Source organism: Hippopotamus amphibius, chromosome 4 (genome assembly GCF_030028045.1).
Source record: "Hippopotamus amphibius kiboko isolate mHipAmp2 chromosome 4, mHipAmp2.hap2, whole genome shotgun sequence".
NCBI classification, from domain to species: Eukaryota; Metazoa; Chordata; class Mammalia; order Artiodactyla; family Hippopotamidae; genus Hippopotamus; species Hippopotamus amphibius.
In genome coordinates, this window is record NC_080189.1 from 126,020,984 (window position 1) to 126,048,760 (window position 27,777).

Genomic DNA, 27,777 nt, shown 5'->3' on the forward strand with positions numbered 1-27,777 from the left:
GAGTTTAAGTATTATTTATTTAAAATGCCCTGTGATATTTAATTATCATTAAATATTATATATTTGTTTAGGCAACAAGTTTTAACAAACTCTAGTCAATGACATATGTAACTGAAAAGTAGTATGATAAAAAGTATACGAATGTTACGACATTTTATGCTCATTGGTTTCTATATTGCAGAAGTTGCTTAAAATATAATACATTTGTTTGGGTATATCCCCAAAGTCTAGGTAACCTTACAATTAATTTCTGCTTTTTGAAAATGTGTCTGTAATAATGGCACCCAACTGATACCAGAATTTTTCATTATGTTTTTAAATTATTTAACATAATTCAGTGAAATTGTGTTTGGCATCACCTAAACAACCCCTGGCTCGTGCAGCCAGTCAGTCTGTCAGCCTGTTTGGTCTGGGTTGTGCTGTATTATACAACGGCCTCTAGCTGACCAGTCGAGATGAGTGGAGGGCTATGATCAAGAAGAAACATAGGACTTATTGAATAGGAGCTTCTTTTTATACTATAAAACCTTCACATGTTTATTTCATGTCATTTGAAGAAGGTGAGTTAAGACATTTTCATTCTCTGGGAAATGACTTCATTGTCATAATGTCTTCTAACAACACATCTGTTTGTTATTTATTTTTAGCTGCTTCTTTGCTTTGCATTCAAGCAGATGAGCTGCAAGAAGCTCTCACCTCCCACTGTGTGGTCACTAGAGGAGAAACGATCATACGGCCCAATACTGTAGAGAAAGCTACTGACGTCAGGGATGCGATGGCGAAAACTTTGTATGGACGCCTGTTTAGTTGGATAGTCAATCGGATTAATAGCTTATTGAAGCATGATGGGTCACCCAGGTAAAAACTGTTATACAACATGTTATAGAACATCACCAGATGTCAGGTGGATCTGTTTTCTCATTTAGATTTGTCTATGAGTCCCTTTGAAGTTGTGTCTAATTGGTATCATTTAATTATTAAAGTTTTATTTCTAGTTTAAGCTCTGCTCTGTTTCCTACTGGTACCACTTCATTGCACCATGTAGCTATAAAACTTTAAAACTGCTGGAACATAAAAGCTGTAGCAACACGAGTAAACATAATAGAAAGTGATTTTTTAATGTGACTTCTTACTATCAATTTATATGTTCTTTTAATTAGAAGATGTACTGTGAAGCATATATCATTTTATACTTGCAAAGAATGAATGTTCAGCAGTTCTTTGTTTTGAGGGATTGAATTAAATTTTCAAGGCAAAGAAAAACTTTCTTTTCATATTCTAACTCTCAGTATAACCCAGCAACAGTATGTATGACCTTCAATGCAATTTGGTTCAGAAATGCTCTAGATAACTAGTAAGTGATAGAGCAAGATATGAGCAATAGCATTATGTTGACCATAACGATATAACAAGTCTACAGCCTGTCTAGTACCTTATCTTTGAAATCGCAGCCACCATTGAGCTTTCTATACACCAGGGATTGTGCAGAGGTATATCCTTACATTTACATCCAAATTGTTCTGCCATAAATTATATTACAATATTTAGAAATTTGTATGTGAAAAACAAGATGGATTCCTGCCTTAAGATCACCTCATTCACACTTGCTTACTCAGCGTAAAAGACCATGTTATACACATTTCAGGCATGTAATGCACTGTTATTTTTCCACTACAATGCACACCACACCATGATATCATTCAAACTATCCAAGAGAGTTAAGAACATGGAGGAATAACATTCTTAACTTTCTGTCCCTCAAAATTAGTTAACAGAGGTAACCATTGTGGAGGAACAGGGGAAAAATGCATTGTAATATTGGAATATTGAATTGTAAAATAGTATTTAAGAGTATTTTAAAGTATTTAATGATAAAATAAATTAATATATATATATATTTATAGCTTTCTCCAGGTTACTGTTCGTTCCATATTAAAAAGTAGTGAATAATTCAAAAACAAATAATTCTTTAAAATAAGTAAAATATTTTTAGCAGGATGTTTTAATTGTCCTAAAATGAGAGATTAAATACTCTTCCACAGAATTTTTGCTTTTCTGGTATGGTTTTTATTGAACATATTTATGTTATATTCTGAGTGCTGGCTAGGTTTTCCCTGTGATTCATGACTCACTCAGGGCTGTGATTTTATGTTCACAAACCCATAGGGAAAAAAGCCTGTTTTGGTTAAGTATACAAGGTAGTTATAGGAGTAGTTTCTGTAGAACAAGGAAAATATTGTACTGTCTGCATATTAAAATGAATGCTACCTACTTTATGTTCTATGGAGGGAAACTTTTTCAATTAAGAACATTTTCACTCTACGTCCTGGTAGTAGTTTCTTAGCTAAATCACAAAAGTGTTCTGAGATACCCTGCTTTCAATTACCTCCTAAGAAAATAAATAAGAACTCAAAATCATGCCTCTTTGATTTTCCAGTGGGAGTGGTGATGAACTAAGCATTGGCATTCTGGATATATTTGGCTTTGAAAATTTCAAAAAAAATTCCTTTGAGCAGCTGTGCATTAACATTGCAAATGAACAGATCCAGTTTTATTTTAATCAACACGTGTTCGCCTGGGAACAGGTAAGTTGAGGTGCTTTGTTATGTATAGTACAGATGCATGCAGCTTGTGTGTGTTATGGAGAATTGTACTATGAAGCAGGACCTAAATCATAGGTTTAAAGCCTGAGACGTTTAATAAAGACCAAAAAATGATTTCCTTTTGTCCATGCTTGTTATAAAAACAAAAGTCAAAAAGCTAGTATGAATTTGGTGTGTCTTGATACGTGATGTTGAGTGTCCCCCACCAAAAATCACTGGACTCTTCTCCAAAACTTAGCAGGTCTGAGCCCTTGCAAACAAAGAAGTTTCCTTTAGAAATTTAAGTAAGGAGATGTGTCTAGCTGTTTTTCTGTAGGCTGCATAGCTGAAATTCTGTTTGAAATGTAAATATCCATCTAAAATGCATTAAACTTCAGAATTCCAGTTGCTAGGCAACAGAATGCAAGATAATGGATCTGATGTAAATGCCTTGAAACGGTAATTTTGTCAGAGTACAATGTGTAATTGATGATTCAGCTTCAAAAGTCAGAGACTCACTTGAATTGCATTTGGCAAAATGGTAGTATTAGAATTATTTAATCAAGTCTAAAAGAAATAATCGTATTTTATATCATTTAGTATGTCATTCCTCCTTAAAATAATGTTAAATTGTTTTGTGTTTACTGATTAAAACTGAAGTTTTTGTTTAAATTTGAAATAAATTAGAGGTACATGAACCTCTTTTGCTTCAAAATATTTAGCCATATTGCAAATTTATTTTGAAATCGCATTTTGAAAACAGTGGTTGCACAAAAAATGTTTAGATTGTGACATTTCTTAGGTCAAAAAAAGGACATAATTTTAAGGTTTTATCTATGTTTGCACAGCTCTACCTACCCCAGATTCTTGTTCATCACACACTCATTCTCTGCCCTCTCCCTCCACCCCTCCTCCACTCCTCTCCAATAGTGCCATTCTTTAGGATGAAATCTTTTAAAATCTTTAAAAACAAAGCCCTTGTCCAGCCTGCCTATGTCTATAGCCATGGCCCTGTCTCTTCCCCTCACTGCCAGGCTCCTTGAAAGCGTATTCAACACTCATTGTAATGTCCTGATTTCTTCCCCACTTGGGTACGTTGAGTCCATAGCATCTGGCTACTGGAATGGGCCTTCTTAATCTCATCAGTCATTAGAATCAAAAACACTTTAATGATATTATATATAGAAAACCCTAAAGACTCTACCAGAAAACTGCTAGCACTCATTGATGAGTTTAGTAAAGTAGCAGGATACAAAATTAATGCACAGAAATCCCTTGCATTCCTATACACTAACAGCAGAAGAGCAGAAAGAGAAATTAAGGAAACTCTCCCATTCACCATTGCAACCAAAAGAATAAAATACCTAGGAAGAAACCTGCCTAAGGAGGCAAAAGATCTGTATGCAGAAAACTTTAAGACATTGATGAAAGAAATCAAAGACGACACAAACAGATGGAGGGACATACCATGTTTCTGGACTGGAAGAATCAACATTGTGAAAATGTCTGTACTACCCAAAGCAATTTACAGATTCAATGCAATCCCAATCAAATTACCAATGGCATTTTTCACAGAACTAGAGCAAGAAATCTTACGATTTGTATGGAAATGCAAAAGACCCCGAATAGCCAAAGCAATCTTGAGAAGGAAAAATGGAGTTGGTGGAATCAGTCTTCCTGACTTCAAACTATACTACAAGGCCATAGTGATCAAGACAGTATGGTACTGGCACAAAAATAGAAAGGTAGATCAATGGAATAGAATAGAGAACTCAGAAGTAAGCCCAAACACATATGGGCACCTTCTCTTTGACAAAGGAGGCACGAGTATACAATGGAAAAAAGACAGCCTCTTCAATAAGTGGGGCTGGGAAAATTGGACAGCAACATGTAGAAGAATGAAATTAGAACACTTCCTAACACCATACACAAAAATAAACTCCAAATGGATTAAAGACCTACATGTAAGGCCAGACACTATAAAACTCCTAGAGGAAAACATAGGCAGAACACTCTATGATATCCATCAAAGCAACATCCTTTTTGACCCACCTCCTAGAATCATGGAAATAAAATCAAGAGTAAATGAATGGGACCTCATGAAACTTAAAAGCTTTTGCACAGCAAAAGAAACCATAAACAAGACTAAAAGGCAACCCTCAGAATGGGAAAAAATAATTGCCTATGAAACAACGGACAAAGGATTAACCTCCAAAATATATAAGCAGCTCATGCAGCTTAATACCAAAAAAGCAAATAACCCAATCCACAAATGCGCAGATGACCTAAATAGACATTTCTCCAAAGAAGACATACAGATGGGCAACAAACACATGAAAAGATGCTCAACATCACTCATCATCAGAGAAATGCAAGTCAAAGCCACAATGAGGTATCACCTCACACCAGTCAGAATGGCCATCATCACAAAGTCTGGAAACCACAAATGTTGGAGAGGGTGTGGAGAAAAGGGAACTCTCCTGCACTGTTGGTGGGACTGTAAGTTGGTACAGCCACTATGGAAAACAGTTTGGAGGTTCCTTAAAAAACTACAAATAGAACTACCATATGATCCAGTAATCCCACTCCTGGGCATATACCCAAAGAAAACCATAATCCCAAAAGAAACTTGTACCATCATGTTTATTGCAGCACTATTTATAATAGCCAGGACATGGAAGCAACCTAAATACCCATCAACAAATGAATGGATACAGAAGATGTGGCATATATATACAATGGAATATTACTCAGCTATAAAAAGGGATGAGATGGAGCTATATGTAATGAGGTGGATAGAACTACAGTCTGTCATACAGAGTGAAGTAAGTCAGAAAGAGAAGGACAAATATTGTATGCTAACTCACATATACGGAATCTAAAAATGGTACTCATGAACTCAGTGACAAGAACAAGGATGCAGATACAGAGAATGGACTGGAGAACTCGAGGTATGGGAGGGGGCGGGGGGTGAAGGGGAAACTGAGACTAAGCGAGAGAGTAGCACAGACATATATATACTACCAACTGTAAAATAGTCAGTGGGAAGTTGTTGTATAACAAAGGGAGTCCAACTCAAGGATGGAAGATGCCGTAGAGGACTGGGGCAGGGAGGGTGGGGGGGACTCGGGGGGGGGGGAGTCAAGGAAGGGAGGGAATACGGGGATATGTGTATAAAAACAGATGATTGAACCTGGTGTACCCCCCCCCAAAAAAATAAATAAAAAAATAAAAAAAACACTTTAGTCTCCACATTAGCCTTTCTGTATTTTCAACCCTGTTGACAGATTCCTATTTCTGGAAAAAACCCCTCCTTTGGCATCCCTAACATGCTTTCTGCTTCTCTTCTTCTTTGATAGGTTCCTCCTTTACTCTGCCTGTACCAGCCCACGTATCAGTGGTTCTTAACCCTGGCTGCATATTAGAATCACTGGAGTAAAATCCCAGTGCCCAGAACCTGTCCCAGTCCATTTAAGTCAGATCTCTTGGGATAAGATCTAGTCATCACTATTTTTTAAAGATTCCCATTCTTTTCCAACTGGGTGCAGCCAAGATTGAGAATTACTGCCCTAAATGCTAGCTCCCAAAGTCTTCTATCCTTGAATATAGTTCCTATATTCACTAGGAAAGAATCTATTTCCAGTATTTCAGCTACTCCCTCCATGCTAGGTATGCTGCAGTCTCCATCTCTAATCCATGTCCTCTCCCGATTAGGACAGCTTCCAGAACTTTATCCAGAATTGAACTCATCACCTTTCCCTCCCACTTATATTCTTTCTCAGTGAATGGCATCTCTATCTACCCACTCACTCAAGCCAAAAATGTTATGTTACATTTCATTTCTCATTTCTGAAATCCAAAAAATCAGTGACTCCTATTCCTCCCTCCTCTGTGCTCCAGTAAAAACATTTGACGTTTGACATCACAGTATTGATTTCCATTTTTACTCTCTCTCACTAGGCTGAAGACTCCTTGTATTAATTCTTTTAGTATGTTCAAAGCCTGACATATAGCAAATACTCAATAAATATTTATTAATCAATGTCATCTTGATTTAATGACTCACAATGTTCACAAAATCCATTCTAACCAGAAATTGAAATAAGTAAATTTTGTTTGGTTTGGACCTTTTGATAGGGATCTATTAGGACTACCTGTTTCATGGGACCAGATACATCTTCTTGTATTTCCCATCTGATTAATTAATTAACAACTTGTGTTAGTAGACTTCTATTATTCTTCTCTTTGGGGGTCGAGGTTAGAACCTGGTTTTATTGGAACTAGCCTTTAAACCAGCATACATATCTTTCAATAATTATTTGCTTTTCACTTTTTATATAATCTTAGTGTACAGTTCACTTGGACTGATAGCCTTAAATTTCATTTATCATCCTAACGCTCTTAACTCTTGCCTTTGGGCTTGTTACAAATGAAACTAATACGGCTCTTTAAAAAACATCCTTGAGAAACTTTCAAGACAAAACCAACTCAAAATTGCCCCAACAAATTAAAAATGCAACTAGGATCCAGGATTATGCAAAGCATTTTGAGGAATGAAGACTGTTCCCAATCCTTGCGAGTGCCTTCCCAGGGTAACGACCCTAGGAACATCCCTGCTTCATAATCTTACGGACCAAGCATTGACAGCTGAGTGATCAAGTCAGTGAATCTGTGATCTGGTGGACACAGGAGTAGTCAGGGATTTTGTTGATTTTAACATGTGGGTGTACCTGTTTGTTTCTTTTTTCTTTCACTCTGTAACTTCCCTGGGAAAGCAAAAATCGTAACTGAGAAATGCTTATGTAGGTATATGCATTAGCTGCCACAGATTAAGAGAGCACACTTATACCAGTTTCTATACAAGAGAAACAGCTGTTAAGCGAAATCATCAATTAAAATCATGGTCACATTTTTTCCTGGTCAAATGTAATCATAGGTTTGACCTAAGAGCTCCTTCATTTAATAAAGCCGTTATTGCTTATCAAGAAGGCATAATGTTCTCAGTTTCATGGAGATACAAATGACCCATCCAGTCTGAGCAAGACACAAGCCTTGGGCAGCATCTTCACAGATGAAACCACTTCTGTTCCTGCTTTAATCAACAAATATAATCTTTATTGACAGTCCTACAACATTGGGACATAAGTTCAAGTTTGGCTGAAGGTGTTTCCTGTTTTTGCCCCAGTTCAGTTTGCATGTGATGTACAGCAAAGTTGGTTATGAGGGTATTTTGAATATCATTTTCCTATTACTTTCATTTAAAACAGTAATCAGTAGACATTTACAGCACTATAAGAACCATTCTACTTTAATAAAATTTAAAGGAACAATATATGTCTGAAAACAATAGTTTGAAAATTAGATAATAGTCTAGGTCCCCAGCCCTGCAAATAGGTGATGAAGGGTATGGTTGTAATCTTTTAAAATTCAAGACTCAATCAAACTCTTCTAGATAAGTTGCAACTGAAAAGTGTATACTTTTCTGTCCACTTTATTAATTCCCCAGAGTATTCATATTTCAGCCTTCCCTGTTCCATTTGTATAGCATTATTTTGGTGCACACTGTTTACTTCTGTATTTTTCAAAAAGCTTTTAACTAGCAGCTCAAAGGGCAGCAAACAAGCCTTTAGAGAAGATGCTGCCCTTGTCATCGCATTTGTGATAACGGCAGCATCTTTTCACAGTAGCCCTCAAGCTGAATCTCCATGTTAATTTGTAGCCAAGATTTTGCTTTCGTTGGGTTTGTTTTTGCTTATTTTCTGGTTTTTTTTTTTTTTTTTTTTCCATTTGAAAGGGAGCTCAACAGTAGGCAAAGTGTGATAGAAAGCTTGCAGTTCTCTTCAAGTCAGAGTCAAGCTGGTGCTGTAGCGGTGGGTTTTGTCCTTTGAATTTTGCACCGTGGTGTAATCATTATGGTACAGAACAGACAAAAAGAGAAGAGTCCTGTTCCCTGAAAGTTTACAATTCATATCAAGGGGGGTGAACACGAACCATAAATTATTCCCCCATGGGCATGAGTTTGAACTGGAATAAATGCCATTGTTCTTTAGGCCCAGAACTCATGTGTGATGCTACAAAGCATTGTTTTAGAATCCTGAAGATTCACTCTGCTTCCGCATATGCCTGTTTATCCCTAGCATAAGCTTTCTGATCCATTAGTGCAGCACATTTTTCTGACTGTTAACTGAAGTTTGTTTTTAAAGTGAGCTATTAATATTTCTTTCTCTAAAGGATAGGCATATATATACGTGTGTGTGTGTGTATGTATAATTTATATATGTACCCTTGGGTTTAAAATTAAAAGTCAGAAGTCATTTCATAAGCAGGAAGCTATTTACAGCACATAATGGAAACAATAACTGCAATTATGGCTCTGGCTTCTCACAGAAAGTGATGTGTATGAATTTTATCTCCAGCTGTTCATATTCTAAAGTTTAAAGCTTTTGAGGATTTGAACGTGGGCTCCAACACATAATTTGTGGCAATTACAAAGAACAAAAATTCGTTCAATTATATAGTTCTACACTTTCAACGTTTTTTAACATCATAAAGTAAAAAGAATCAGTCATCTGATAAAAAAAAGTGGGTAATTCAAAATAAACCCCTTATAAATGTCTTCAAGATGTTTTGCTTGCAAAGTGCGAATTTTTATTTTATATCCAGCTTTCTTCCCTATTGCACCCACCATATGTTTGTGATGGTGGTGTCATTTGTCTTATGTGAGCTCTCCAAGGAATAAAGGCCATTTTACAGGGATTTTCCTTAAGTGTTAAGGCAGCTGTACATTTAAGAAACCCTTGATATACAATAAATCTTCCTTTATAAATGCTTGGCCAAGTTCTAGTCTGTCGTTTGAGATCACATGCAAATGTTCCTTAAACTTCGCACCTATTAAGTGAGTATGGAAGCTAGTACCCAAATGAGTAGATACATGTGGCACATCCCTGCAGCATCTCCTGGCCGTGAGCAAGCCGTCCTCTCCTTCTGGCTCCCGCAGGCAGCCTCCTGGGCTCCTGGGTCCTCCCCATCCCTCACTCAGCACCCATGCTGCACACAGTCTGTTTCTCCTCCATCAGTGAAATTGGTCAACATCCTGAATGTGATGTGGGGATTTGTGGTACTTATTTTAACAGCTTGATAATACTTTAAAAAATCTTTTAATTATGATTAAAAATAATTTTGAGTGAAATACACGAGGAGCATAGATCCGAAACTATAACTATAGTTTTCTATATATGTGAGGTAAGAGCATAGTATTGACAAACTGAAATAAAATTTTTTGGTAAAGACATAAGCATGACAGTAAAAGAGAAATAGCTTAAGGTGAAAGAGGTCCTAGTATAGAGAAAGCTACACGCCTCAATGCCTACCCGAAATTCCTCCTTATCCTAAACTAATGCCTGTAATTATAATATAAATTTGTAAAATCCTTTCTGGCTTTTAAAGACTTTTCAAGGATAGGTACCATACACAAAAAGTGACTAGATGAAACTTTTCATCTCAAAATGTATTATATATCTCTTTTTCTGAAAAAGGAAGCTGTTTTAGAGAGCATCGTGTAAGTCTTTTCTCCAAAGTTCATTAAATATATGTACAATATAACATGTATATTTTATTAGGAATTATCCAAAATACTTTCTCATTAGGTTACTTGTCAAATTCTGAATTAATGACCTTTGTCATTTCACATTAATGATGATCAATGTTGTCTTTGCTTTGCTATGAACATTAATGTAAAAATGAACAGGACCATTGATAGCAGCTTTGAATAGAAAATACTGAAAGAAATATTTAGATTTCCAATCATAAATTTTATTTAACTTCAAGAGTTTAGATTTTTACAGTATGCATATTTAACACTTTGCTTTCTTCATTTTTAGTTTTTTTTAAAATAGTTACTTCAGTAAAATATTATCAAAAGCAATATGTACATATAGAAAGAGTAAATGATAAAACAAATGCAATAAAATGCTAGAAATCGGGGAATTTGGGTAAAGGGTGCATGGGAGTTCTTTGCACTGTTCTTGCCACTTTTCTTTTAGTTTGAAATTATTTCAAGATAAAAAGTGGCAAAGTTTCTTTTTTTACTATAATAAACGTAGTCAGTTCACCTTGAGTACTGATAACACCCTAAATCCTAGATTTTCAACCTCGATTTTCAACCTTTCTTTTAGAATGAGTAACTTCTCAATGGTTTCTTTCAACGTGGGCAGTGTTTTCATATATATGTACCCTCAGATGAACAGTTGGTGAGTAGGGACTTTTTTACTGAAAGACAGACGTCAGGGGATGAATGTGTCTGTGGCTTCTTCCCCCTTGCAAATGTTATGTCAACAGAACGTTTATTCATTTATTCATTAAGTTTCACAACACATTCAGGCACTTTTGGCATTTTGAAATGTTAGACCCAGAAGCAACCTAAATAGATCACTTATATTTCATAGATACAAATGACTCCCTGTGACTTGCCCAGTGTTACAGGCTCGTCAGATGAAGCCAGGATTGGAATCCAGGTCGCCTGATACCCATCCAAGGATCTTCTCAGGAACCAACAAATAAGCAAAGTTCAGAAGAAACAAGGAACTAACAAAGTATTCTCTTGTGCAGAAGAAAACATGCTCCATCTAGTTGAAGAAAGAAAGAAGAAAGGAGAGAGAGAGGTTCAAGGAAAGGAGGAAAAAGAGAGAGAGAGAGGCAGTATTTTCACGTGAAAGGCCAAGGCGAATCAACATAAGTCTGGAAGGAAGGGAACTGGAGAGAACAGTAGCACTGAGGCAGGTGGCAGCGGTGACAGAGACTGTGACAGCTGAAGACCTAAGAGACCACCCAATAGGACCTAGGAGATGGAACAACTGAAAAAGAGAATATAGCAAAAGCAAAGAAATCCTAGGATGTAACTTAAACGTTGGAATGGAAAGGCAGAGGGCATTCTTGCTGTGCCCTAAAAGACAGGAACTCTACCTTTTTCCATCTTGATTTCTACCTTCCCCAGTCCCACCTACCCCTAAATATACACATGGTAGGTGCTCCACAAATGATTGAGGAATTTCAATGTGTAGCATAGTCTGCAATGATCTACACAGATACAGTGCCAGAGACCTGAGTGAATTCCAAATACCATCTAAGTCCCATTCATTCTTCTCCCATGACTTCAAGCAGAGAGAAGCATTAAAAAGTGAACTAAACTTATAAAAATAAGAGAGAGTGATGTATGACTTGAAACAACAAACACAGGCGAGTGAATACTGAGGATCATGTAAACCAACTGTTAAAATATTTCCAGATTCTAAAATACCTCAAACTGCGGAGCAGTGTCAGATGATGGACTCAGCTACATGAGAAGGATAGTATTTCTTTTCCCAGGTGCAAGTTCAGTTTAAGACTTCCGTGTGCCCTGTTACTACATACACCCATCTTGCGTGAAAGAAAAGTATGATATAAGCCAAACTCCTTGACTGAAACCTTGATTTCAGGAAAATCTGTTTGAAACTCCAGACTTAGGCAAAACTATCAGATGGTAGTAAAATGTATTCTCCCACAGTAAAATGATCGCGTGGTGCTTTGGGGGGATAGGTAAGACCTGTCTGTCCTTTATATGATGATGCAGTCTTGCTAGGCTGCCTATATACCGTGTATACTTGGAAGTTCCTAAGAGGATAGATCTTAAATGTTCTCACCAAAAAAAAAAAAAAAGGTAATTGTGTGATGGGATGGAGGTGTTAGCTACCTCTGTGGTAGTCATCATTTTCCAATATATCAGTGTATCAAATCAACACATTGTACACCTGAAACTTACGCAATGTTATATGTCAATTCTATTTAAATAAAGCTGGGGGGAGAAAGAAGATAATTTCCCAGGAAAGTCACTCAGAGATTCGTTCATTCATTCATAATTTATTTAACACACCCAACTCTCCTTAGATACAGAGGAGAAGAGTACCGAGGGGAATACAATCTCCTGTCCTTGTGGAGTTTTCATTCTAATGAGGGAGAGGGAGAATAACTGAAAATGCTGGAAATACTGTGAAATAAAGCATGGTGGCTGGGGCGGGGCGGGGATAGAAAGTGACCAGTGGAGGAAGAGGGGTTGCTGGATTAGACCAGGAGATGAGGGGGTGCCTCTCTGTGGAGTTTGAGACCTGAGTGATACTCGCCGAGCCTTTACTGTGTTATTGATCTGTGCTGGGTGACCCAAACTTACATTTCCACCTGCCTTAGAAGCCACGTGGAAGCATGTGGCTCTGTCAGTTTACAGTGGCCACCCTTCCATGCTGCTGGAGGACTCCGTGTAGTAATCTCGAATCCCTGCTGGGGTGACACTTTGGCCCAGAATGTTTAAGCTTGTTGTTTAGGCCATCGCCGTGGATGCATCTTCCATAGGCTTTCTTACTACTATGTCCTTCCACATCTCACACTCAAAGTTCAATGCAAAACAAGGAGATCTTGTCTCAGGCATGAGGTTTTCTAACATTCACAGCTTCTCACTTCCTTTCTCCTTGACCTATACTTAAAACGATCTACCCTTTTTCAAAAGGGAATTTGGGGCATCGGAACAGAGTAGGGGGTTATATATGCTCAACAGCTCAGCTTTCCTGCAGTTAATAACTCTACTCATCTGCTTTGAAGGTGTTTTTATGTACATGGCACAGCAGAGGACTTTCTGAGTAGTTATACGAGCTACATTTCTCCACATACACTTAAAAACAACTGAACGTTTTGAAATCATAAGGGCTATAAAAATACATGGTATGTTGTTTTAGGCATGATAACTTTGCTAAAAGTGCTTTGTAAATCCTGAGTAACAGCATTTTTTTCTCCATTGGTTTGCCTGTAGATACTAACAAGTATCTTAACGGTCTAAGCCCATTATTTTCCAAGTTACTCTGCTCTGTGTGACCTGCCACCAAAGCATTCAGTGAATTTTGACACAGGCAAATAAAAGTGACAAATGCATTGATTTAGACCATAACCTTGCACACTTTCCATAGAAAATATACAAAACCTCTTTTGAACTTTGCAGTTGCCATGTCAGCTATACTCTGCTGTCAGCATAGTATGTCTGACAGTCAAGTAATTCTAGGTCTATGTACATCTCCCAAGGTTACCGTCAAGTGAAAAAGCTGTGAAACTTCAATTATTTCCATTTTTTGTACTGGGTAAACTGAATGTCTTTCAGGTAATCTACCTTTTAGACCAATGGGTTCTGCCTCATTTTTACATATTAGATTTTGTTTTATTTTTTTTTTCCTGGTGACGCTCTTGAACTGTGATTTCAATTTTATAAGGCTCCAAAAGCAGAGATTAAAAGTTTGGCTTATTAAATGCCTCACCTGCCATTGGCTAAATTCATCCATGAAAATCCCAGAAATAAATTCTCTTTTTCTGAACTCCTTGTAGTACATTGTACCTAGCATTTATCTATCCTGTGTAACCTTGCATTTTGGGTATTTATTTACTAAGCTAATCACTCAAATTTTTATCTTAAATCCACTGAGGACAGGGAGTTTGTTTTAAACATCTCTTTATCACTCGTCACAGTGCCTTATTATAAGGTGTTCAATGAAAATATTTAATGAATTAAAGAATGTATTAAAATAGTAATGAAACTAGCCTATAATTTTAGTTTGTGAATGGTGCAGGACATTCCTCCCCAGTCAGTGGTTATCTGATACACTTCCCCAGTAATAGTTGTTTTATCACCTGAGAACAGGTGAATACCCTCTATGTAAACATCACTACAGGTTGGAGTTCAGAGGTCATCTGTGTCCTCTCTTTTACACACTGCAGCACTGGGGTGGGGGGGGGGTGGGTAACCCAGGATGAAGGCAAAAGTCACAGAAGCAAAGCTGCAGCACAGTTCTCCCTGTCCTTTTTGTAAAATAGATCATCAGTATCTAGGTTGTGCTGGTATCATCTTACAGTAATGATTGTTTTTATTTTATACATTTTATATTACAGTATGCTCAACCACAAATGATTTCTAATGTACCAGATGTTTTTACTTTGTTAGCTGGAGATTGTTACTTCCATTTAGTAGATGAGAAAATGGAAGTTGAAAGAGTAAGAAAACTCCAAAGGATGATATGGCTAGTTAAGAGGCAGAGCCCAGATGGGAACCTGTGTGTTCTTGGTCCTCCATCCATGCATTGTTCCTGTGACCCATGGCTGTTCACCCCAAGCAATGTAAATGTCATCATGACTGAAAAGCTATGTTCTTGAGAGATCCCGCATTTCTGAATTTAGGTAAAAGGCTTAAATTGGGGAAAGTGTAACCCTAAGATATACCTAATTAATATTCTATCAATTCTAGACCATGACTATCACTGCTCATTAGCAACACAGTCTCCCACATCTGGCAAGCTTGAGATGCCTGTAATTCCTGGTAGAGGCTAGAAACATTTACTTACTACCTTGAGCATCATCAGTGCTGACTTGAATGAACTAGCCCTTCTGGAGAGAGAGAAATAAAACGAAACCCTCAGTTTAAGGGCAAGGGCATAGGGAGCAACCTTTTATCATATGTGTAAAGTAGAATTTTAGGTAATTACTGCCAAGCTACATGTTGTTCCCAAATTTTAAGTGTTTCTATACCTATCATGTCCTGTTACAGAATGAATACTTAAATGAAGATGTGGATGCTAGAGTTATTGAATATGAAGATAACCGGCCTCTCCTAGATATGTTTCTGCAGAAGCCAATGGGTTTACTCTCCCTCCTCGATGAAGAAAGTAGATTTCCCAAGGCCACTGACCAAACTCTTGTAGGTGAGTTTTAAATTCAGTGTGTCTACATAGTTTTTGTGTAATACAGTCATGTGATTATGAATGACTTTTTAACATTTTTTAAATTATCTAGTAGAATATTTGTGTGACAAAGCCTGCTTATCTAACTTTGAAGGGGCTTTGGATCTAATACCTGGACCAGTGAATGTTTGTAATAGAATGAAATATTCAGTGATTAATTAAACAAGTTTCAGTATTGGACTTCTCCTTATGTTATGGTAAAGCCCCAACCATAAGATTTTATGCTAGAAATGACCTTAGAAATTATCCAGCCCCAAATTAGAAATTGGAGGGCAGGACAAAAGGACAGCTCTAGAACTGGAAAAGAGATACCTAACAAGGAGGAAATAAATTTATCTGTGATGTTCTCGTCATTTATCTAATAGAGGCAAATAGCCTCAAATACCTTAATAATCTCTAAGTTACAGCACATTAATAAATGTTCATGGTAATAATCCTGCGTCATCAAAGAATGATTAAACATGTTCATTTTTTCTGTTTGAGAGTCAGAGATGTGTATATCATATTAAAGGAGGTTATCATCTAAAATGGTTAAAATAAAAAATATCCTACCCCTTAAATTAAAAAAAAAACTTTAGATTTTTCAGATATCTGAAAACCATTTTCAAATATCATTAAACCATTTTTAATGTGGAAACACCATATTCCCTGATATAAGAGATACTTATTATGTATAATAAATACTTGCGGAGAACTTAGATTTACATTTTTCTCTCATTTACTTTGGGTAATACACAGGTTCTGTTTCTTACCATTAAGTCTGCGACGTTGCTTCCTTCTGACTCACTGATTGGCTTATCCTCTCCTCTAGTTGGATGATACTGGATGGAAGAGAAAATAACCCCAATTTGGTGGGGAAATCATTTCATACTAGTCACTTGATTTTGATGTTAAAATGTACCTTCCAGGACATGAAATAACAGAGAACCTGTGTTGGTAAAACTGTTGTAGAAATGCCTGTATGATCCTGTTGCGTTTCCTGTGTAATCAGTAACAATCTATAGCTCCTCTTATAGAAAAGAGAGCCAAAATAACAAATTTCTAGGCTCATGGCTTCACATCCAGCTGTGTTTCACAAAGCTCTCTGGACAGTCTCAAATACTTACTTTCCTTCCTGTGTACCAGTGTTTCTTAAAATGGGGTCCCCAGACCAGGAACATGAGCATCCCTTGGGAACTTGCTGGAAATGTTAATTCTTGGATCCCACTCCAGACCTATTGAGTCAGAAACTCTGGGGGTGGGACCCAGCTGTCTATTCTAACAAACCCCCCAGGTGATTCTGATGCTTGCTAAGGTTTGAGAACTGCTGACCTAAATCATAGTGGAATGGTAAAATTCATGATCTCAAGTTTTGCATTACCATTTATAATTATATTACAAATCTGCATATAATAGCTATATAAAATTTTCTGTTTTTTCACTGTACATTGTCCTTTTTTTGATGAAAGAGATGATTCTGTCAATCAGTATTTTTTTGAGGCCCTCCTACATGCTTGATATTGGAGTTAAATTTTTTTCTACAGAAAAATTTGAAGGTAATCTGAAATCACAGTACTTCTGGAGGCCTAAAAGAATGGAACTTAGTTTCGGAATTCACCATTATGCAGGAAAGGTAAGAACTCTGAAACATTATAACTGAGTTCCTCTTTAGTCTTTCACTGAATAAGGCCATGAAAATTATGGCCCAAAATATTTATAGATGGTTGTAACAAGACCATCCTGAGATCTGACTTGGCATGCGGCTGGCTGGCAATGGGTACCTATTTTTTTCCTTCTTTTAATGATAGCTGGGAACCTGTTATATAAACTGCCTTCTTCAGACTTGAGATGCTTCTCTGTTCACTGCAGCCTTTGTCTTTCCTCCTTCCCAAAAAGAGAAGGTAGCAGGCTGGAGGTATGGCCAGATAACTGAGCTAATTAATTAGATAGAATTAGCTTATGGACTGTCATGCAGTTGGAGGAAGCAGTATTTATGCATTGATGGGTACACCTTCCTACACCAGAACAAACCCCAAGTATGTCGTCCTACACTCAGAAGATGGTTTCTTTTCCTTCCGTAGAAAATAGCAGGTCTTTCCCTCATGATGTTATAAATATTGGAGGACTAAGAAGATATTTAAATCAAGAAGGAAGTCATAGAAATACATAAAATAAAATAAAGAACCCTGAGCATCTAGTCTAGTAGAACTTCTGTATCAGTCAATAGCCCAGACTTTTGTCATTGAAAACAAAATCTCCCTTAAGTATTATAGTTACAGCCTTTCTCGTGATTTTCAGCATGTGCTTTTCTGAATCAGCCTCCTTTAAAACACCCATTAAGAATTTCCTATAATCATTTTATCCAGTTATTTTTAACAACTGTATTAGTTTTCTTGGTCTGCCATAACAAAAACACCACAGGCTGGGTGGCTTGGACAACAGAAATTTATTTCCTCACAGTTCTGGAGCCTAGAAGTCCAAGATCAAGGTGCCAGCAGATCTGGTATCTTGTGAGGCCTCTTTCCTGGCTTGCAGACAGCTGCCTTCTCCCTGTGCCTTCATGTGGCCTTTTCTCTGTGTACCTGTGAGGAAGAGAAAGAGATCTCTGGTGTATCTTCTTCTCTTACAGGAACACCATCCTATGGGATTAAAGCCCCACCCTTATAACTTCATTTAACCTTCATTACCTCCTTAAAGACCTTGTTTTCAAATACAGTCGCATTTCAGATTAGATTTTCAACACAGTAATTTTGGAGGGACACAATTCAGTCCATAACAATCACCACATTGGACCACCTACAGAAATCTCTGGGTTACATTGATCTTTAAAAATTTTTAAATTATTTAGAAGTGCCAGAAACACAAGCACCCACAGTGTATTTAGACCACACTACTACTGAGACAAAACCTATAAAAGCCTTTTCACTGCAGGTGCGTCAATTAGAGAAATGAGAATACCTTGGTGACCTCAACCCTCCACATAGAGAAGGGAGACCCACAAAATTTGCAACATAATATAATAAATGGGAGGAATCAAACCTCTGATATTTCAACCCAAATAAAATCAGTGAGACACAAATTTTTCTCTAGAAAGATACAATGTCAACCTGGAGAGGTTCACTTTTCCAACCAAGTTGTAAGGGACTATCTTTATCAGTCTTTGTATACCTGTCACTCAGCACTGAGTGAGCGCTCAGTAATTAAATATCTATTGCTGCTGCTGCTGACAGTGAGGGTGACGACATTGATTGTGACAGTGATGATACATGCTTTATCAACAGGTCATCTATAATGCAAGTGGGTTCTTAGCTAAAAATAGAGATACTCTTCCAACTGATATTGTGCTACTTTTGAGGTCATCAGAAAACAGTGTAATTCGGCAGCTAGTCAGCCACCCTCTGACAAAAACAGGTAAGCTGAGCCAATTTCCTTCCATTTTTTTCATGTATGAGTTGGTTTTATTTCTATAAAGAAGCTAGGTTTCCATTTAAAAAAAAAAAAAAAGTGTTTGAAGCACTCACCAGAAAATACAGTGGTGTCCTAGCTACTCCCTGAAAGCGTACAGTCACCTCCAGAGAGTTCAGAATTACCTGCTGTGTCAGGAGTGGGCAGCACTGGATGATTCTTTGAGATTCTACAGGTTTAGTGAGTTCTGCCTTATTGATTAAAACATCGTGTGCCTTTTCCCAGCCAGCCATTTAATCCTCGCATTTGCTTTGAGGTAGAAAAAAAAAATGTAGTTTCGTTTGTTTTTCTTTATTGGAGTTCAAAATTGTTCCTTTTTTATAGTTTGTTGAGTATAACTGATACACAATAAAGAGCGTATATTTAGACAGTAAAATATGAGTTCTTGACATACATAGATGAATTTTCTGCATCTGTTGAAATGATCATTTGTTTTTGCTTTGGTTTTTTTTTAATATCTGTGAATATGGTGAGTTACACGGATTGATTTCTGAATGTTATATCAACTTTTATTCCCGGGAAGATCTTTTTAAAAATTTTTTATTGAAATACAGTTTTTTTTTTTTAATATTGGAATATAGTTGATTAACAATGTTGTGTTAGTTTCAGGTGTACAGTGAAGAGATTCAGTTATACACATACATGTATCTATTCTTTTTCAAATTCTTCTCCCATTTTAGGTTATTGCAATGTATTGAGCGGAGTTCCCTGTGCTATACAGTAGGTCTTTGTTGGTTATCTATTTTAAATATAGCAGTTTGTACATGTCAGTCCCAAACTCATGGGAAAACCTTGACATACTTTTTATGTGTTGCCAGATTCAATTTGCTAAGAATTTTGTTAAGAATTTTTGCATTTATGTTCCTGAGGGGCATTAGACTTTAGTTTTCTTTTCTTGCAATTTTTTTTTTTAATTTTGAGATCAGACTAATACTGGCCTCACAGAATGAATTGAGAAGTAATGCTTCCTCTTCAGTTTTCAGGAAAAACAAAATGAGTATTATTTCTTCCTAAATTGCTTAATAGAATTCACCAGGGAAGTCATCTGGACTTGAAGGGTGTTTTTGCAAAAAGGCTTTTAACTCCAGATTCAATTTCTTTAATAAATATAAGGCTATTCAAATTATTTTGTATTTGAATTAGCTTTAGAGTAAGTTGTATCTTTTAGGAAAATTTTCTGTTTAATCTGTGCTGTCAAGTTTATTGACATAAAGTTGATAATAATCCCTTATTATCCTTTTAATATCTATAGATCTTGAGTTACATCAGCTCTCTTATTCCTGATATAGGGAACTTGTGTTCTCTCATTTTATTCTTGATAGATTTTCTAGAGATTTATTGATTTAATTGATATTCTCAAAGAACAAACTTATAGTTTCATTGATTTTATCTGTTGAATTTTTGTTTTTTATTTTGTTGATTTTTATTTTATTTTATATTGCATTTATTGTTTTCTTCTGTTTCCTTCAGGTTTTATTTTGTCCTCTGATTTCTAAGGTGAAAACTTAAGTCATTGATTTAAGAAAATTTCTTCTTTTCTAATATAGGTTTTTATAGGACTTACTTATAAGTATTACATTTAATTTCTAAATGTATTGGGGTTTTCCAGATATCTCTTTGTTATGAACTTTTAATTTAATTCCATATTGCTCAGAAAGCATACTTTGTATGATCTAATTCATTTAAATTTATTGAGACATGTTTTATGGCCCAGATATGCTTTGTCTTGTTTTACGTTTCATTTGCACTTGAAAATAATGTGTATTCTGCTATTGTTGGGTGGAGTATTCCACAAGTGGCAATTAGATCAACTTGGTTGATAATACTGCTCAGATCTTCTGTATACTTACTAGTTTTCTCTCTTCTGGTTCTCTCAGTTACTGAGAAAGACATTTTGAAAAATCTGACTATGACTGTCAATTTATCTATTTTTCTTTCATTTCTACCAGTTTTTGCTTTCTGTATTTTAAGGTCTATTATTGGATGCATAACATCTAGAATTATTATATCTTCTTGATGAATAGTCCCCTTTATTATTACTAAATAACGCTTTTATGTATGCTAATATTCTTTGTTCTGAAATCTACTTTGCCTGATATTAATAGGAAGACTCCAACTTTCTTATGATTAGTAGTTAAGTGGAGTATCTTTTTTATGCTTTTAACTTCAGCTTACTTTTGAGTTTATATTTAAAGTGGGTTTTTTGGTAGACATAATATAATTGGGTCTTGCTTTTTTAAATCCAATCTGACAGTCTCTGCCTTTTAATTGGGAAGATCAAACCATTTACATTTAATGTGATTAGTGATATGGTTGGGCTTGACACTTGCTGTTTTTCTCCTGTTGGTTACGTCTGTTCTTTTCTCCAGGCTACACCTGGGTTCCCCTCCCTGCATTGCAACATAAACCCTCTAGACAGAAAGCTGGGGTAAACATAGGGCTCACCTCATTTGTTTCCCCTCTCTCAGGGATCAATATCCTATACTGATGCAAAAATTGTTGCTTGTTGTTTGCTTATGCAAAAACTGTTGCTCCTAGACAAATACTACATGAGTCCACTTATATGAGGTACTGAGAGAAGTCAAAACCATAGAGACAGAAAGTAGACTGATGATTACCAAGAGCTGGGGTGGGGGACGTGTGAAGTTAGTATTTAATTGGTATAGATTTTCAGTTTTACAAAATGAAAAAAGTAATTGAGATTGATGGTGGTGATGGTTGCACAACATAATGAATGTATTTAATACCACTGAATTGTACACTTAAAAAGGCTAAGATGCTAAATTTTATGTTATATCTATTTTATCACAGTAAAAACATTGGAAAGAAAAAAAAAAACTCTTGTTCCATAGACTTTGTATGTCTTTTTAGTTGTTTGAGGGGAGAAATAACACAGTCTGTGTCCCGAGAAAAGTCTTCAGTTTTGACTTTAACAATTGTCCATTGTAAACCAACTATACTCCAATAAAAATTTAAAAAGAAAAGAAAGCCTTTAAATAGAAACAACATAATTGTATTAAAGCTCTAACTTTGGAGAGTTTAACACCAAATAGATTGATGTGGCTCTCCCTTTTCTCATATTAACTCTAAAAGATGATATATATTATAAATATTCTTAATAAATTCATATAAAAAACTGTCATCTCTTTCTGTATCTGCCAACAGCATCTATGCATCTAACTTCTTGTTTTCACCCTTATAAAATATGCAACGAGGTTCTCAATACCATGCCCATGTCTCCTGACTTTCAGCAGAACAGTGTCTTGTTGACCAGGGAGAAGAGAAGAACTTTATAGTCAATGGTGTTTCAGTAACTTGAATCTCAAAGCTATCAAAGGTGTGTGGGGTTTACATTCAGCTAGATGTATACACATATAGTAATAATAATAATAGATAACGGTATTTAGAAATTGCAGTGAGCTTGTCACTATGCTACGTACTTTCATTTACTTCTAAAAACAACACTCTGAGGAGGAGCTGCTTTTACAGAGGAGACTTTGAGACTTGGAGACCTTGAGACTCAGGAACATTGAACTGCTTTCTCAAAGTTACCCCACTGGGAAGGCTTAGAATTAGGCTGGAAAGTTCAGGTTCGTCGGGTCTATGTTATGCTGTCTCCAAGATTCTAAAATGACCGTGGCCCTTTGCAAGTAAATATGAAGTATAGTTCAGTCAGTGTTAGGGGAAAGTACATCAGAATTCCTGGCAGCTCAGATCTCTAGTTTTCTTTCTCACAGGTTCGTTTATCAGGTCAACTATAAAAGCAAAGTGGGTATATTTTTCTGAAATTAAGATCTATGCTAATTTTAGTTCCTGCTGGTATGCATAAATGAGTTTTTGGAAGACACTCATTTATTTTGTTGTTAAATAATTTTATGCTTAATGTATAAATTTCGTTAGAGAGAAATTAGTAATCTTTAAATTTCCTCTAGTTTGATTTTCAGATAAACTTAAAATTTTACTTTATATTTGGTTAATATTAAGTAATGATGTCTATTAAGCAAAGGGTCTATCCTATTTAATATGCTATTAGCACTTTGTATATTCATCATGCTTCCAAGAAATCTCCAAGTCTATGGTCATTTTTTTCCCAATTAAATTTTTTTTTTCTGAAACTTTCCCTGGCAATCCTAAAAACGAACAAACAAAAAACCAGTAAGCGTAATTCCTGAAGCTGCCCCTGTGACAGTCATCAGTTACCATCTCTGTCCATTCTGCTGTGTTCAGTAAGAGTCACATTGCAAGAGGGAACTGTACTATATGCAGTTTCAGCCCCGCACAAAAGCCGCCCATCCTCCCCAGCACTTTTCCTGGAGTGATGAAGGGAGGGGACAAGAGCAGAGCAGAGGCGCTGCCAGCCGCACCCCAGGCAGGGTTTCTTCTTGCACCCTCATCTCAGAGCCAGCCTTCTGCAGCCAAAAAAAAAAAGTGAAGGATTTGCCAAAACACCCAGCCTTTACTTACTGCCTGAAAGAATGAAAGAAAAGCAGTCTTCCTGAAGTGGCACTGAATTCTGGGATATGTTGAACGTTCCTACTAGGATGATAAACTCTTGGATGGTGGGTTGGTTGGTGTATTGTGCTTGGTGGGGGTGGGCAAGGAGTGAAAGAGAATTAACATTTCCAGGCAGCCACCATGGGCCAGACATACGGTCACCGCATCAAAATCCTGTGAGGTAGGCGTTATTACCTGCATTTTCTGGACTCACCCTGTGACTCAGAGACTAAGTAGATGACCCACAATGTAAGCGCTGCAGCTGGTATGCAAACCCTGGTCTTCACAGCTTCAAAGAACATAATTTTTTTCGCTACTCCATAATTTCTGACAGCCTTGGGCTGTGTGTAGATATATAGCCCTCTCACCAGGCGCATATGTCTGCATGTTAGGTTGAAAATGTCCTTTGCCCTCAACCCCACTTGATTTGCTTATAAGCACTTCATGTGAATTAATGATGATTTTTAAGGGCTGTTATAAAGCTTACGTTTGCATTAAAGAAAATCTCAGATGCTATGTAACACACACACACACACACACACACACACGAAAAGAAGCAAATTGGTCCCTTTATCCTAATCACCCCATGTTTTGTAGCGATTAAACAGAAATCCAACACTTACCTCTACTTCTTCTGTTCTCTAAGCTGGAGTTTTTTTTCTGAATTTAAAATTTGTTATACATTTTCAAGTAATATTATTTTATTTCTAAGTGTCTCAGTAACTACTTAACCAAGCATCTGAGCATAAGTACTGTGGGACCAACAATGCTTATTTTAACATTGAAGTAAATGGAGGAAATCTTCTCCCTTTAAGGATTCTAAAAGGTGTATTGATTTTATCCATATTCCCGTAGGTAATCTGCCACATTCTAAAACTAAAAACATAGTAAACTATCATATGAGGACTTCAGAAAAATCAATCAACCTGACAAAGGTAAGAAAATGTATTTTTCCTGGCAGTGAGTCTTTGAATCTAACCTTTACAAGGGCAGTATTTGAATAAGAGTAAACAGCCTTTCCTTTCATTTTCTGCCTTTGATCTTTCTTTTCTACTTAAACAGATATTTATGTTATGTTCATATTACTGCTAGTCACTAAAATAATCATACATTTCTGATATATTCCTAACTCTTCATTTATAGCTAGCTTTCATGGTACTCTAAGACCAACTAAAAATGTATTAGCTGAGGTCAGAGATATTCACATTCCATGCAAGACTGATTAAAATCCCAATGAGACTGACGAAACAATTACCTGAAAATAAAAATTCAACATTTTGTTATTTTATGTATATGAAGGCATAGACTAAGGAAAATTCCACGTGCTCCCTGTAGATCATAAAGTACAACAGGTGCTGATATATTGCTATCTTTCTTGGCCTTAGGGTGAAACTGGAGAAGCCACTTGTCACGCCAAAGAGACAACCGACATGAAAACACAAACAGTTGCATCGTATTTTAGAGTAAGATATTAAATTATGATGTGGTGTGCTTAGGCATGTTATTGATTCTAAATGAGAGTTACAGATTAGAAGTAAGTAACAAATATCAGAGTGCTATTAGCAACAGAGAATTTGTGTTGTATTTCACTTACTGTCTGTCAGGTACAGGATATATTAGAGTGCGCTGTCAAAAACCTATGGATTAATTTACTTTGGTATTTTATCGCTAAAATTACTGTATACTAGGTCAGTCTTAATGGAGGTCTATAGCTTGGTTAAAGTTTGTCCATAGAACCAAACACGTTTTCACTAGGATAAAGCCTAAAAGGGTTTGAAATTCAATGGCATGATGACCATCAGTCCTCCTTCCCGCCCCTGAGTGATCTTAACGTGGACCGATGGGACAAGGGTCGAGTATCCATTTCCATTCCTCATCTCCCTCTACCTAGACAAGCTGAAAACCTCAAAAGAAAACCAGAACTGGTATAGACATGGGGCAAAGAGAAGAGACACCAGGGAAGCACAGTAATGTGCCAGGGAAGGGAGTCGCTGTGTCCTTAGCACAGGACCAAGGTGACCTTTCTTCCCTGGACAAGGTAGGAGAGAGATAGGAAAGAACAAAAGCACTTCATTCTCTCTGTGCCCTGGAGAATGAACTCTAGATAACCCTGCCTTCATTATTGGTTCCAGTTCTTGTGTATCTCTTCTGATAAAATCGTATTAACCAGCCAATGAACATGAATACAATACCCCCTAAAACTTAGAAATTATTAATATCATGTAATGGGGTGGGGGAATAAGTTGGGTTAAATTTACTAGGTGTTCAGTGAATAAATCCAGTTCCCTAACAGAGCCATGAAATGCTTTAAATGGGTAGCTTTATTAAATATTTTTCAGGTCCTAAGCTCATAGCAGACACTGTGTGCTTAATCATCTTTGGGTAGCCCCTAGTGCATTTATATGCTTAATATCTCATTTGCTGCTGGTACATCCACCTTACAGCAGGCTGCAGCACAGCTGAATGACTGTAAGTATTTACAGCCAAGATTATTTTCTTCTTTGAGTTATCCGAGACCATTGTCATACCACCATTGGTGACATCAACCACTGTGTGTATGTTCAAGCCATTTGTTCATAAGGTCATTTTACACCTCAGGCTGCAGTGAAAAAGGATAGAAGGTCATTCCATATAGTACGAGTGTAACGTATTCTGCTTTGGTCCCTAAGAAACACCAGTGCCTAAATTGCATGGAGCTCTTGCTCAGAATGCCGACGGACAGGTCTGTCACATTTCTACCTCTGGTGTCTGGCAGATGTTTGCAATGATAACTCACAGATGAATGTTAGGAAAATGGCCCCAAAATGGCAGACCCCAGCTGTTTGAAGACGCTCACAGCTGAGTCTCAGTGCCCAAGGGGAAGCAAAATCCAGTGCTGTGTCAGTTGCCCAATTCCAGGATTTGGTTTCCACTGGCTTTGTAACTCAGGCTTTATATTTCCATCAGTAGAGGACATCCAGCCGTCAACAGCTGTCTATGTCCACACATTCATTACCTTGCCAACAGTTGTAATCCTGGTCTTTCACATACTAGTTTGCTGGGATTCCACTTTTAGTTGAACTATGATTATCCTACCATGTTGTATTTGGTTGTCCAGCAGTTGGCTGCTGTTTTAATAAGGTATTGCTGCAGAAGACAGTTTTCATATCTCTGTGATTAAAATATTTCTAAAATAAGAAAATTACCAAACTAGAGCAGATTAGAGTACTTAAGTGGATTTGCTTATTTTTAGAACTGTGTCTTATATATTAAAATGCATTAACTTCTCAGTCCTTATTTTAAACTAGGAGGTGATACTGAAAGGAATTAAAGTGTTTACTTTCATATAAAAAAAGTTAGACAAGGAAATTAAAAATATAAGGAGGAAACCAGATTATGTGCCTAAATATTGCAATTTGGCAAGTTTCCCTGAGAGGATTTTCCCTGAGGCAAGTTTCCAAACCAACTATATATCAAAAATAATTTTATCTGTTTAAGTTGCCTTAAGAATTTACAGGCAACCTTTTAATAGCTAAGTTCCTAGTTATTACCTTTACATTTTTATGAGTAAATATGTATTTTTAAAAGTATACTGTAAATTTTTATTCATACATATTGCCCCCATTGTGAATTGCTGTGTAACACTCAGTTCTCAGATTTTATTCTTATAATTAAAAGAAGACCCACAGGCTCACGAGTTTCCGTGTGCTACACTGGGAATTTTGTCTTTGTCGCACATTATAGTATTCTCTGATGGATTTGTTATCTAAAATGGTGGTCGGCCAACCTCATTTTGTCCGCTGCATCAAACCAAACAATGAACGTCAGGCAAGAAAATACGACAAAGAGAAAGTCCTGCTCCAGCTCCGCTACACAGGCATTCTGGAAACAGCAAGAATCCGAAGGCTGGGGTACTCACATCGGATACTTTTTGCCAACTTTATAAAGCGGTATGTGGACTTCTTTTTAAGTTTCCGTGTACAGTTTGTATAAAAATTCTTGAGAAGAATGAAAGGAAACATAGAATCACTCAGGTGTTCTAGAAAGGAGGCATTTTGTTCACGAAAACGATTGTGTGTCAAAGGAGAAGGTAACTTTTAACTGGGGCTGGAACTTTCTGTTGTCAGCTGAAAGACCCAGGTCGCAGTCAAGATGATGGAGGGACCAGAGCTTCTATTATGAGAAGCTTGGGGAGCCAGTTCCCATCTTAGCTCTGCTACTTGCTGTATGACCATGAACCAGTATCAGTGATTGTCAACAAGGGGAGATTTTGACCCTCAGAAAGCATGTTAATGTGTGCAGACGTTTTTGGTTGTCACAGCTGGTGGGAGGGTGGGGTGCTGCTGGCATCTTGTGCGTGGAGATCAGAGATGCAGCTGAATATCCTAAAATGAACAGGACAACCTCCCCCCGCCCCCAACAATGAATTATCCAGCCTAAGATATTAACAGTGCTAAGGGTGAGAAACCCTGGCC

The 27,777-nt window shown here is 36.8% G+C and overlaps 1 protein-coding gene across 1 annotated transcript in view; it reads left to right on the forward strand.

Annotated features, from left to right (window-relative positions):
• MYO3A (myosin IIIA) overlaps positions 1–27,777 on the forward strand; it is a 197,314-nt gene that overhangs the window by 114,902 nt on the left and 54,635 nt on the right. Inside the window, exons 19-26 of the mRNA XM_057732602.1 lie at positions 648–858; positions 2,438–2,585; positions 15,193–15,346; positions 16,909–16,997; positions 18,646–18,775; positions 24,179–24,258; positions 24,709–24,786; positions 27,047–27,252. Of these exons, the coding sequence (XP_057588585.1) occupies positions 648–858; positions 2,438–2,585; positions 15,193–15,346; positions 16,909–16,997; positions 18,646–18,775; positions 24,179–24,258; positions 24,709–24,786; positions 27,047–27,252 (1,096 nt within the window). The remainder of the gene's footprint in view (positions 1–647; positions 859–2,437; positions 2,586–15,192; positions 15,347–16,908; positions 16,998–18,645; positions 18,776–24,178; positions 24,259–24,708; positions 24,787–27,046; positions 27,253–27,777) is intronic.